The following is a 14,721-nucleotide window of genomic DNA, read 5'->3' as shown; positions in this document are numbered from 1 at the left end:
TGCTATTTTGTATCCAATTATCAACCTCCATGTGGCCTCATCTTCCAAACTAATCTACCATGCAGAAGCTTGTCAAAAGCCTTGCTAAAGTTCAGGTAGACAATGTCTACATGCACCATCTTCGTCAACCTCAATCACCTCTTCAAAAAAAAAAGAATCATTTTGCGAGACTCAATTTCCCACTCGCATAATTGTCAACTATTCAACTATACCTAATCAGTCTATGCCTTTCCAAATCCAGACTGATCCAGTCTCTCAGAATCCCTTCACCCCCTCCCCCCACTCCACTGTAACTTTCCCACTGAAATTAGACTCATCAGCCTGTGGTTCCTGGCTGATCCCTGCATTCCTTCTTAAAAAGGGCAAACAAGCCACTCTGCAGTCTTCTGGCAATTCACTGATGTCCAAGGTAGATAGAAAAATCTCTTCTGGGCTCCCGTAATTTCTTCCCTTTCTTCCCACAGTACACATGATCAGCCCATACCCCCAGGATTAATCCAACTTTATGAAAAAGTACTGGTACAAAATGTTGAAATGTTTCCGGACACACTAACAGAATCACTAACAAGAACACTCCTGATTTCTGTCTATACTGTACTCCTACATCCCTTCTACAGCTCAAGGGATTCACCTGATCTGAGCCTGATACTTGCCTCCTTTTTTCTGACCAAAGCCTTAACATCCCACATCAGTCAGGATACCCTAATCTCACCAGCTTTCACCTTCACTTTATCAGGAACATCTATAAAGCCTCCCACTTGTCTTACATCCCTTTACTTGCCATCCAGGCCATGCCATCTTATTGCAGCTACCAGCAGGCAGGAAGTACAAAACCTAAACCCTCACACCAGGTTCAAGAAAGCTACTTCTCTTCAACCATTTTGTTCTTGAACTAACTGGTACAGCCCTGATCACTACCTCAGCATAGCAATATTATCACTTTGTACTGCAAAGGACTTCTGATTTTTGCTCTGGTTATGTTCTCTTGTCGATATTGTGTCCACAGTGGATTCTGGTTAATTGGAACACATCGTGACCAGTACATTTTGGCCCAATTAAGTGGCTACCCCAATTAGCCAAAGTTCCATGGAAATAGTTGTTATATAAAAAAAAGACAAACTACCATTTAACTGAGTAACAAATTATGTATTTAAATGAAATGTAGAACAAATTGGAACATTACCAACATTACTGCAGTACTATAAAACTGTATTAATTCCTAACAGTTATCAATGGCAGAATTCACACAGTGCAAGCTCTGTGTTCTTTTGATTGACTGCAAGTGATTTTTGTTGAACAAAATCAGCACAGGCACTTAGTGCAGAGATAATGGACCACCTTCACTGTTTTCTTCCATGAAGTAGGGTCAAAATTGCTGCTTTTTAATTTAGCGTCTACCAGCCCAAATGAATAACAAACATACACAACTGATGCTATTTTAAAAACTGTCGCTCTGAGTACAGTGTAGTGTCTAATGGCCAAATGACGCTAGTCAAAAATTGTTGCATCCTCCAATTCTTCACTTGCATTGTAACATTCAAGATGATTGTTAATACCTTCAAATTCTTCATAGATCCTAACTTACTGAAGTAGTGAAATAGTTTCATTTTCACTCCCAGCCATTTCTTGCATCTCCAAGCCTGAATGCTTGAAGCTAGTGAGCAGAACAGTTCTGAACTGTCTTACTTGCCAACTATCACTGCTTTTTGAATACAAACATACACAACTGATGCTATTTAAAAACTGGTTGCTCCAAGTACAGTGCAATGTCTAACAGCCACACAAGTGCCCACAAAACTGCTCAGTAACAGTCCCCTATTCCTATTATGTGGAGAAATTACTTTAGTCAGAGGATGGTAAATCTGCAGAATTTGTTGCCACGAGTGGCTGTGGAGGCCAAGTCATTGGGTGCATTTAAGCCAGAGATAGATAGGTTCTTGATTAGCCAGGGCATCAAATGGTATGGGGAGAAGGCAGGGGAGTGGGGATGAATGGAAGAATTGGATCAGCCCATGATTGTATGGCGGAGCAGACTTGAGAATGGTCCGAATGGTCTACTTCTGCTCCTATATCTTATGGTCAAATAAACAAAGGAAATCCTGGCTATTTTCTCAATTAGTTTTTGCTCTTTAAAAGTTGTCCCAAATAAGTAGCTGCTCTGATTAACTGATGGTGCAATCAGCCGAAATCCACTCTAATTTGTTTTCTCCCCCTTGTGAATTCGGTTTATCTAATGCTATTGCCTGAGATGCTGTTGAAAATATGATACACTCAATTTTGACCAACAGTCTTTCCCATCAAACCTTGCAAGTTCTTTTCTAACACCATCAAAATGAACCTTGCCCCGATTTAGGAATTGAACTTTCAGACCATTCTTATCTCTTTAACTATCACAAACATAGTCACTACTTCCACTTGAATTGGCACTTCAGCCACTTGTCCATCTTCATTTCCCAAAAGGAGGTCGAGTGTTGTCTAGTCCTTGTCCATACACAATAACAGTTTTCCACAAACTCATTAATTTCCATTAAAGCAATCAGAATGGCAGGGGGTGGGGCGGGAGATTAAAATAAATTGCATGTATTTGAACAAGTTAACTGTATTTGAACAACTTTAACACCTAATGTCAGGGCCTAACACTATAGAATGTGATTTCACAATATTGACTTCTTTATCCCCCCTTTCACATATTCTTGTTAAATTGAATGTTGAAAGCAAAATAACCACAATAGTACACAAGATTTCTAGAACTTGGCAGCATCAAGATTTATCACTGGACTGCATTAGTGATGGAACATCCTTTTGTGATCTAGACAATACAACAATTCTGTATTTCTGACATTACTCCACAGGATCAGAAGTCAGCTAGCAGTGAGAATAAGCATCAGAGCCCTCATTCCTGCTCCACTGTTCAATAAGATCATAGCTGATCTTCATACTCAGCTTTTCCCTTACATAGCTTCTTGAAATCGAAGGCAATTTGCTTCCACTCCAGTGTTTGTGGTTTGTGGTAGCTGAAAAGACCACTGTAGAAATTGTAGATTCTGCTACAGATGGGGCTGATGGTGAATATTTTGAGGTGAAACACTCCTTTCATCCGTTATGCAGTGTTGTGTGCCATGAAATTCTCAAGCCAATTCAAGTGCTGCTTCTCTACTTGGATCTATCATAAAGTTACAAAGTACTATACCACAGGAACAGGCTCTACAATACAGTCTTCTGCCTAGACTCATCTACCTTCACCTGGACCCTCTAAACTCCTCACAGACATTTATCTATCCAAACTTCGAATGCTACAACTGAATTCTCACCTACCACTTCTGCTGGCAATTCATTTCACTCACACCACTGAGGAAAAACAACTCCCCCTCCCAAAACCTGGAGATTCTCCTTATAACATTTCACCTTTTACCCCAAACCTCTTGCCTTCAGTTCTAGTCTCACCCAACTTGAGAAGAAAAAGCCAGCATGCAGTCACTCTATCTACACTCCTCAACTTTCTATACTTCTAAAAGATCTCCTATTCTCCTGCAGTCCATGGAATGAAATACTAACCTATTCACCCTGTTCCTCCAACTCAGTACCTCAATTTCCAGCAACATCCTTGTCAATGTTCTTGATACCCTTTCAAGCTTATTAATATTTTTCTTGTAGCTGGGTGACTAGCACTGTACACAATACTCTAAATTCAGCCTCACCAACATCTTGTACAACTTTAACATCACAATTCCTGTACTAAATACCCTGATTAACAAGTGCCAGTGTGCTAGAATTTCTCTCTAGGAACCTATCTACCCATGATGCCACCTTCAAAGAATTATGGATTTGTAATCCCAGGTCCCCTTATTCTACCACACACCTCAGTGGTCTACCATGCACTATACAAGTCTTAACCTGGTTTGCCGCCCTCACACTTATCCACGTTCAATTCCATCTGCCATTTTTCAGACCATTTTCCCAGCTGGTCCAGATCACTTTGCAAGCTTTGAAGACTTCCTCACTGTCCACTGAGCCTCTAATCTTTGTATCATCTGCATATCTAAATCAGTTTAATAGATAATAAACAAATATGAAGCCAGCATGAATCCTGCAGCACATCACTAGTCACAGTCCTACAGTCAGAGAGATGACCATTTACTACCACTCTCTGGCTTCTCCTGCTGAGCCTATGTTAGATCCAATTGTACATGAAGCTTAAAAAAATAGGTAATTTCCAAAGTATATGTTTGGCACAGCATTGTGGGCCAAAGGGCCTGTACTGTGCTGTAGGCTAAACGTCTATGACTACTTCATTCTGAATGCCAATTGATTTAAAGGTATCATGAACCAGGAACTCCCTAGAATCAGGAGACATTTCCTTTCTTCAAGAAGGCTTTGAGCACATCCTTGAATCTTTTCTTTTATTTAATTGGCATTTTTTTCCTATGGGTCTGGTGTTGAGAATGCAAGGATGGATTAGGCTGTACAAAACAGCCAGAGTATCATTTATGTCCATATTGCTGAGGATTTTGGCCCATGAGAGGATATCAATGATGATTCATTTATCCTTCCAGTGGATTTGGCACACTTCTCATAGAGCTTAATGGTACTTTCATGCACTAACCCTTCCCTTGATTTTCAAAATATCCAAAATTCCAAATCTATTGTCATTTTGAATATACACTACAATTAAGCCTTCAGAGCCCTCCTAAATAAAAAAAAACTCTTAAAAATACACTCCAAGTGAAGAAATTCCATCTTTCTCCATTTGCCAATCCCTTACTTCAAAACTGATCTTTCATTATGAACATCCCAACCTGAAACAGGCTGTTTCTTTGCTGTATCACACTATGACAATCACAACATAGTGAGATTGCATTTTTATAGAATGTAATCAATCTTATCTATTATTTATCAGAGCAAAAACCACTACTGAAGTTTTGAATGATAGGCCAATACTAATAAAACCCAAGTACCACAGTCAAATCATTGGTATTAAGTGACATTGGACAATTGCAGTCTAAATATCCATTAAAGGACCCGGCAACCAGTAACTTCAGAAAGGTCACCCATACCGATAATAAGGACAAATCACATTAACTTGGTTCTGCCCAACATAAAATATTTATTTTTAAAATCCCAAGAAACATTGATAAAGCTGACATTGGTGCACCTATTAATTTACAGCATTCCTTCAAGTATTTCCCTCCTTACAAAAGTTTTGCAATGATATGAAAAACTAACTTTTATAGACTGCTTTAAACTCTTTATAACACTGATAGTGCCCGTCAGGAGTTTGAGAGAAATTTATAATTTTGCGAGACACCAAATAGAACTTCATTATTATGTATACAGCAGAGAAAACAAGTCTGCTTTTTAAGCAAACTTTTACTTTCAGGTTTCTTTTTAGGGAGTGCAGGATGAATATTCCATTTCATGCTATTAACTAAAATGGTAGCATTCTGCTTAATAACATTCAAAGTACCAGATTTATTTGCTATATCAATGAATACTCAATACCTAATCTAATAGATCACCCTACAAGTTACTAACTGATGAATAGTAGAAAACAGCAAGAAATACCCAGTTTTGCCTGAAGAAATTACTGGATCTTAGTTTCATCCAAGAGAAAATTATATAATGTGTTCAGTTCAGGTTCATATCTCAACTATCTGGCTTTCTATTCTAAATCCCAGGCCAAAACAATGAGGTAGGTTGGTGCATATGTGGGCTTTTTTTCTGAAAGTGGACTACATCTGAAGCTAAAGCCATTCACACACATACATTTTTAATTATGTGTGTGTACTGATAATTTACGAATGAAAGGGATAAGGAGCTGCACTTGTGTGGAGCGACAAAGATTCCAGAATATTTTTGTCAAGTCAGCTTTCTAGGGATATTAAACTGAGGTTTACAAAATTATGAGTTATTGATTTCTGCTTAACTATTGCAGATGATAGAGCAGAGAAGAACATTTTTAAAAAGTATATTTCTAGCAACGCATTACCTGAAAAAAAGTTCTTTAATCTGTTTTCACAAGAACATTAGATGCAGTTTCAAAATAGATTTGTTAAGGGATGGCAGTAAGCATTGTCTACATAAACTTTAGCAAGGCTTTTGACAAGATCCCACAGAATAGACTGGTCCAAGCGAGATCACATGGAATCCAGAAAAAAACTGGATACAATTTGGATTGCTAGAATGATTCGGAGAGTAGCAGAGGAGGAATTTTCCTCCAGATTAGAAGCCTCTGAAATCTGGTGCTGGGCCCATTAACAATTTGGATGAGAATGCATGACAGCAAAATCAGTGGTATAGGGAACAATAAATGTTTTCCAAACTTACAACATGATCAAGGTCAATTGGGAAAGTGGGCTAAGGAAATGGCTGATGAAATTGAACTCAGAAAATGCATAGTGTTGTCTTTTGTCATGTTAAACCAAGGCAACACATACATGGTACATGACAGACCTCGTGCAGAGTTGTAGAACAGAGACCTAGAGATAAAAAATACAGGAAAGTGGTAAAATATGTAGACTGGTTGGTGAAAAAGGAGTTTGACATGCTTGGCTTCATCAGTCAGGGCACTATGTGCAAGAGTTGGGATGTCAGTTACAACTGTACAAAGTGCCGGTGAGACTAATTTGGAGTACTCTATATAGTTCCAGTCATCTAGCAAAAGGAAGGATGTTACTAAACTGGGAAAGGTGCACATAAGACAAATAGCCTGTGGTAATGTTCCTGAAGTTAATAAAATGATGAAGGGCACCGATAAAGTGAATGATCAGACTTTTTCCCCCCAGAGTAGGGGAATCTAAAAATACAGGACAAATTTAAGGTGAAGGAGAAAAATTTAAAGAGGACCTCAAGGACATCTTCTCCCTCCCAGAGGATGGTGGGCATATGCAATAAGCTGCCAGAGGAAGTGAAAGGTGGGAGCAATTATGTTTAAAAGACATTCAGACACCTACATGGATAGGAAAGGTTTAGAGAGATTTTGGCCAAACACAGGCAAATGAGACTAACTCAGGCAACTTGGTTGACGTGAATGAGTTGGGCCAAAGGATCTGTTTCTATATCTATACTGTAAAAAGAGCAGAAATGCAAGACATTTTTTTATAGCTCTTTCAAGGTGCTGCCACAGGGATGATGGGCCAAATGGTCTTCATTACTGCAATGTGAAAATTAAAACCACTATATCACACATATAGGAAGATTAAAAGATACATTTAAGTATAAAATACTTAAGAAATAGTTAAAGGAAAGCTAGCTGAGCATTACAGTAAAAACCTGTTTCTTTAAATCATATATGGCATGATTCATATACACACAAAGATTAAACTTCATCAACTCCAAACTTATAATGTTGTTAAGACACAAACATTTAAAACAATTAAAGCTCAACTCGTAACTTACGGTAACTACTGCTACACACATAAAATGCTGGACAAACTCAGCAACTGAATTAATGCAATGTTTCAAAGAATTCATATTACAATCATGCCTCGAGGTCTTAAGTACGGTCACGCTTCCATACGATTTATTTTGCAGACATCTTACAAAATTGTTACATTTCACTCTCTATGATGAGCAATCTGCTTCAACAATGGTTTTTTCTCTAACAGAAGAGTGTAATTTGAGATTTCAGTGTTTGAGTTACTGAGTTACTATTTATGGATGCATCAAAAAACACGTGATTAATTTCCTGAGACAGTTTGTTTTTACAATAGGAAATTCTAATTATATATTCCACTAACATTAATTCTATAACAGTTCATAATTCCATGACTTGCAAGAGGTTAAAGCAACAAATTAAATTACAGTATAAATACAATAGAGGCAAAGCTGAAATCCAACAGGATTGCTGATAATTGAGACAAGATAAAATCTTCTGTGATTAATTTTATTTAAAACTCATGAACCACAAGCACATCACATTTCTTCTCAAAGTTTATAACTTAGTCAAGCACCATCGTCCTACAAATCAGTCATGTTGAAAATATTTTCTAATTGATTACCAAAACATAATACAAAGCATCAAGCACAACTTCAGAGGTTTGCCAAAAATTTTTTAGCAACGTTCAAGACCAATGTCAAACATTGACACTTATAATATCTATAAAACATTGTTACCAAGATTAGTAACAAACTTACTATTACCATGCCAGTGATTTTTACATTTTCTAACCATAGTCCATAATAAACTGACAATTTTGTCCCAGATTCCCATTTTTTTTTTAAATAATAACACTAGGTATTACATGCCACGTTAGGCAAATGCACAGCCCAGCACTGGGAACCTAGCCACTCCGAAATAAACAGGAAATTGTTTTGTTATTTCCAAACTCCCTAATCACTTACTCTATTTTTACGATCACACAAGCGAATAAATATATGCCACTAAGGACCAACTGCTAACATTACCACTAAACCAACTGAACACTAAAGAAACAATGGATCCAAGCCAAAACTAATATGTAAACAGATCTGTTTCCTATTTTGATTATCTTACAAATCCGCAATTAGAGTTGGCGCGATTGAAAACAAGTTTTTAAAACCCCATCGAAATCTCAGCTTAAGTAATGGGTAAAAACACTCCAAATCAAAAAAATAATTTGGCTTGTATTATGCCGGTTACGTCAGCGTCGAAAACACGCTGCCGTAACGTTTGCATACTCAAAACTACACACGAATACTTATTTCGGCTATCCACCCTCCATTCATCCATCCTGATAATTCGTTCCCATTCGTGCGTGATACTAGACAGTAACTTAAATAATGCCAAATTTACCTCTTTTTTGCACCCATCCTTCCTTCACAATGGTTATATCGCTCATATCCGCAGTTCCTTCAGAGCCCAGCTAGCCGAGCAAGTCGTCTTTTGGACTGGCTCTGCCTTCCCACCACTATTTCCTCAAGCCGTCTTCCAATCCGATAGCTACCGCTGTCACGAAAACAATACCACAATTTGAACACGAAAAATGACGCACTAAACGATCATATCACAATTTTAGTCTTGTGATACTTCAATGACAGATTTACCCAGAAAAAAAAATTAGGACTGAGAAAAACTATTTTCGCAAATGGACACAAATAATTTAGGGCTGCATAATAGTACCTTGTTAAACATGATTTAATCTGATCTAATATCTAAAAGCTGCTTTGCCAAAATAAGTGTTTTTGTAAATAAATACAATTTCGTTGCTTCTATGAATTACTTCAAATATTTAAATAGTGGAATCGCAACAAGACATTTCAGCAGGATTCTTCGGTGAGGAAAATTAAATTTTAAAACAAAAGGTTTGAGTTTAGTTATTAATTTTTTATGCCTTTTGGAGCCATCAATACCTTAATTAAACTCCACCCCTACATTGTATCATGGCAGCCTCATATAGTATTAAGCATTTTAAAACCTGACATGTACTAGTCCTTCATTTGGGCTGTTGGTATGTTTTTTAAATTAACATTTGTACGAGACATAACATTCCTACAGCAGACGCCGGGTAGACGTAGTCTGCAACATCCTCCACCCGAGTCCATTTACTTTTAATAAATTAAGAAATGTATTTAATTTTGCATTGTCTGAAAAATAACACCAAGACAAAAACACCCACAGCAACCCTAAATGCGTTTTCTCACCACCACTCCCTCCCTTCTCTCCCCCCCCCCCACATAAAAAGCATTCGGACAAAATCAATCTGTCGCTGAATCAGGCTGGTGTGTTTGAGCATCTCATTATAAAAGATAAATCCTATCGGGTGAAAGTGCAAAGGGCTGTCTGGCTGATTACAAGTCTCGTCGCTTTATTTATTTTCCATTCAATTCGCATATTCTGTTACAATCTTTTTCGGAAGCGGCTTTTGAATACACCGCCGCCTCCTCTTCTTCCCATTCAGATAAACTGCAGTCGCCTTGGGGGGGGGAAAAAACAGTCTGCAACCCAACATCAACGCACGAGAGTTATTACTGACCCCACCGGCGCAATGGTGCTCCAAAGTTATTGGGGTTAGTTAGTAGTAGTTATGGTGATGGAGGAGACTGATGCACACTAGGCCACAAACAGAAACCCCTCCTCCTCCTCCACCACCATCCCCACTCCCTCCTCCCCTCACGAATACAAAGTCTCCCACATATCATAGACAATATTGTTTTTTTTTTAAACGTACTGAAGGGAGGGGTGACCGGCCAGGCCAAGCCGGCCCGCCGGCCGACTCCATCTCCCATCCCCATCCAGACATCTCCATCCTCCTTCACCTACCTTCAGCCTCAGTGCAGCGCCGGCCGGCTCGCCCACCCACCGACTCAACCGCACTGGAGCTATCCTTCGGGGTGGATCGGCTGGGCTACTTTTCTGGAGGATGATATATTTTTAAATTTAAAATATATATAATTATTTATATATTTCTAATTGTTTCACATTGAAACTCCAGCTGCTCCTGTTCTTGTTGACTTTGAGGGGAAAACTCCTGACGTCACCGACGACGCGTCTCGCGGCTCGTCCGTTACTGGAGAGTTCTTTTCCCCCGGCTCGCGTTCGTTTTCTCTCCCCCCCCCCCCCCCCCTCTCTCGCGCTGCCTCCCCGGAAAGAAGTCTCGCGAGATCTTCTGTGCCGTTCCGACCACCACCCGCGCTCCCCCCTTCTCCCCAACTGAACTGCACTCCAATTGGAGCATCAGTGACATCAGTGCTTGAGAACCAGACTGAGGAAATACTGATTATTGATATGTAAGGATGAAAATTTGCAACATGATCATTCTTTATTTTAATATTTATAGGATTATTTTTGTTAATTCATGTATCAAGAGCAAGACCAAGATTTACCACTTCCTCCAAATCAGAGTCAAGGTTTATTATCACAGCTCTGCCTTCTCCAAACCACTGCTGACTGTTTGGTAAATTAACACCCATCAGTCTTTCAGGTTATCAGCTACTTGGGTTTTGATAAACGAATGGTAATGCTGTGAGACTTGGGCTAAATTCACATAGACAGTTGTGAAAATTCCTCTGGTCATACAGTGGCCCTGAGGAACTCTGAAATAAGTCTTCAAGGATTCAGGTACACTTTGCCTTTAAAAGGTTGAGAGTACTGTAGTTTTGGATTGAGAGCTGTTTGGTGGGTCTAGGGTGGATTTTTTGCTGTTTTTTTTCCATGAGCATTATAGGAGGGAAATACCAGAGGTATTTTGCCACTTTTTACAGAGGTGGTGGTACAGACAGATATATCAGGGACATGCAAGAGACCCTTTGATATGCACATGGATGAAAGAAAAATGGATGACTATGTGGGAGGAAAGACTTAAATTAATGGTAGAGTAGGTTAAAGGGTCCGCACTGTGATGTTATATATATGTATCATTTAACATATTTCAGTCAGTATAAATACCAATATTGTAACAGAAGCGGTAAGGGCAGCTAGGTTAAGATATACATTTTGGTCCAGAGCACAAGATTTTAACATTGTGTCAGGGTGCTGCCAAAGTCCCTTTCGTACCTGCTGCATTGGTTCTTGATCCCATGTGAAATTGTGGCAAATGGCATGGAGGTCCTGAATAGTAGGAAGAGTAAAACATATTTAGTAATGAACCATCATTATTATACCTACTGTACAAAGCCAACTCTGAATTTCATACCTATCAAATTATGATCTGTCTGAGCATACGGATGTCTTCAAGGAAACTAAGTCAAGAATTCAGATGACCCTTGTTTTGGTCACATTTTAGGCCTCCTGAAGAAATTATAGTTCATGTATTAAATGTAAGATATTTGAATTTTGTTTAGTGTCAATGGCTACTAATTAGAATTTGGTGACACTTAGCAGCTACTATTGGGAGACATCAATGAATAAAAGAGTTTGCTGTCTGGGAGGAAGTGTTTTCAAATGGTTGTACATAAGAATTCAACTTTATCTGTGTGGTCTTCTTCATGTGTTAATGATGCATGTAAGGTATAACGTGATAATGTGGTGCTGATTTTTTAATATAGAAAATTAGTCAGTTTAAACAAGCTTTCTAAAAACTGAAATTATTTGTCAAACAAACCCAAAAACTGAATGCCAGCACTCTTTTGTTTTACTCCACCATTGCCTTTTGATTGATTTGGCTGCAGAAATTTACCGATAGCAAAAAATCAACCTCTATTTTAAAACGTTTTCTGCTTCCGAGTCTGCCTTTAGTACAGAAAAGTGAGAGTAGTACTGGCAAAATAGTTTAAATTAAAAAGTTAGAATTAATTGTTCATTTCCTTGAAAGTTAAAAGCAGAAAATAGATACTTACTCCTGAGATCTTTTATGTTGAATCTATTTTCAAGACAGCATACATTACAGGTAGTCACAACATAGAACAATACAGCACAGGAACAAACCCTTGGGCCCACAATGTTGCGCTGAAACAATTAAATTAGTAAAGAAATGGCCAACTAAACTAATCCCTTCTACCGACACAATGTGTATATCCTTCCATTTCTCTCACATTCGTGTGGCTACCTAAACGTCTCTTAAAAGCCCCTTATGTATCTGCCTCTACCACCCAGGCAGTATAGTCCAGTTTTTTTGTTTCCTCTGAAGCCCTTCCAGCAAATGATCATTCTATTCTTTCAAAACAAAAGATACAAATGTGCAAGTTTCTTCAGAAAATATGAGCAAGAAACATCAACATACTCCAAAATGATTGTAGTTTAAAAATGTTGTGCAAGACACCTACCCTTACACTGAATAAATCCTGGAATTAAATCCTCAATCAATATCTTCTCGGTTCAGCAAAGTGGCCTGTGGATGCTGGGTCAATTTAAATGTTCAAAAATAAACTCAATAGCTTTTTATAAGGAAAGGTGATCAGAGAATATTTAAAAAATGCATGTCAATGGTGTTGAAATATAGATCAGCTGCGAAGTAACTGATTGAAAGAACAGCTGAAGTACAGGATCATAAACACAAGAGATCCTGAAGATGCTGGAAATCTAGAGCAACACATAGAAAATGCTGCAGGAACCGAGCAACTCAGGTAGCATCTATAGAGGGGAATAGTGAGTTGATGAAGGACTCCGCATGAATCATCAAGTGGTCATTCCCCTCCGTAGATACTGCCTGACTTGCTAAGTTCCTCCAGCATCTTGTATACAGTATATTGTTCAAGAGCTGGATGACTTAGAACATAGAACATTACAGCACAATACAGGCACTTTGGCCAACCTTGTAACCTACTCTAAGATCAATCTAACCCTTTCTTCTTACGTAGCCCTCCACTTTTCTTTCATCCATGTGCCTATCTAAGAGCTTCTTAAATGTCGCCAAATGTATCTGCCTCTCCCACCACCCCAGCAGGGCATTCCACACACCCACCACTCTTTGTAAAGAACTTGACATCCCATTATACTTACTTCCAATCATCTTAGAATTATTCCCCATTGTAATTGGCCATTCTGCTCTGGGGAAAAAAGTCTCTGGCTCACCACTCCACAAAAAGGCTTTGCCTTTTATTAGAATCAGAATCAGTTTTATTATCACTGGCATGTGACGTGAAATTTGTTAACTTAGCAGCAGCAGTTCAATGCAATACATAATCTAGCAGAGAGAAAAAAATAAAATTAAAAAAATAATAATAATAAATAAGTGAATCATTTACGGTATACATATATTGAATACATTTTTTAAACGTGCAAAAACAGAAATACTATATATTAAACCCCCTTATCAGGATATACCCTTATCAGGTCACCTCTCATCCTCCTTCACTCCAAAGAGAAAAGACCTAGCTCACTCAACCTATCTTTATAAGACAGGTCCTCTAGCATCCTGGCAAATCTCCTCTGCACCCTCCCTAAAGCTTCCACATCCTCCTTAAGCTCCTGATTTTATTGCACTGGGCTCTGGAGTCAAGCGATCCTTTTTTTCCCTATGGTGACTGAATAGGTTCCTGTGTAGGGTCTTTGGATATTGTACCAGTTTAAAGTTGCTATATAAACAAAATTATTGTTATATAACTATCAGAGACTTTTTGACCTGTCTGTAGCACTGACAGTTTTAGAGTGACTGGCCTTTGTGTCTTCTAGTTTGATACATACAGTAGTTGTATATTTCTGCAATGAAATTCCAAAGCAGTAGCATATTGAGCATCAATTCTCACACTGTGGAAACTAAAGAAAAAGTGGCATTTGTATGCACAGAATGCACAAATATAGCTATTAAATGGGAAACTCTAAGATGCCTGAGAGAATGAGTGGATTTAATTGAAAAGCTATTAATATATTTCAAATACTGTAGATTTCAGCAGCTACCAACCCAAACATATCCAGGCTTTCCTATACTGTGTATAGGATGAAGGATCGTAACCCAAAATGTGACTGTGTATTCATCTCCATAGATGCTGCCTGATCTGCTGAGTTCCTCCAGGTCTTTGTGCATGTTCTTCAAGATTTCCAGCATCTGCAGAATCTCATGTGTCTGTGAAGTATATCTGCCTTCTCCAGATGCTATCTATCAACAACACAATTCATTCTGCAGATGCTGGAAATCCAGAGTAACACACAGACAAAATGCTGGAACACCTCAGCTGATCAGGCAGCATCTGCGGAGAGGAATAAACAGCTGACATTTCAGGATGAGACTTTTAATCAGGACTGGAATGGAAGAGGAAAGAAGCCAGAATTAGAAGGTGGGCAAGGGGAAGGAGTTCAAGCTGGGAAGTGCTAGAAGAAGATATGTGAGGGGGAAAGTAGGTGGGAGAGGGAGGGGGGGTTAAAGTGAG

The 14,721-nt window shown here is 38.6% G+C and overlaps 1 protein-coding gene across 5 annotated transcripts in view; it reads right to left on the bottom strand.

Annotated features, from left to right (window-relative positions):
* akt3a (v-akt murine thymoma viral oncogene homolog 3a) overlaps positions 1-10,517 on the bottom strand; it is a 442,785-nt gene extending 432,268 nt beyond the window's left edge. For 3 of the 5 annotated variants that reach the window (XM_073050478.1, XM_073050483.1, XM_073050481.1), the window contains exons 1-2: positions 10,238-10,517; positions 8,771-8,923 (exon numbers count right to left, since the gene is read on the bottom strand). In XM_073050478.1, coding sequence (XP_072906579.1) covers positions 8,771-8,816 — 46 coding nt within the window. In that variant the 5' untranslated portion in view covers positions 8,817-8,923; positions 10,238-10,517. Of the gene's footprint in view, positions 1-8,770; positions 8,924-10,145; positions 10,216-10,237 lie in introns of those variants that run through there. The other 2 variants (XM_073050479.1, XM_073050482.1) reach the window with 2 other exon arrangements.
* Positions 10,518-14,721: the final 4,204 nt, after the last annotated feature.

This window comes from Hemitrygon akajei, chromosome 7 (assembly GCF_048418815.1).
Source record: "Hemitrygon akajei chromosome 7, sHemAka1.3, whole genome shotgun sequence".
Taxonomy (NCBI): domain Eukaryota; kingdom Metazoa; phylum Chordata; class Chondrichthyes; order Myliobatiformes; family Dasyatidae; genus Hemitrygon; species Hemitrygon akajei.
This window is presented reverse-complemented; position numbering and strand designations above follow the sequence as displayed.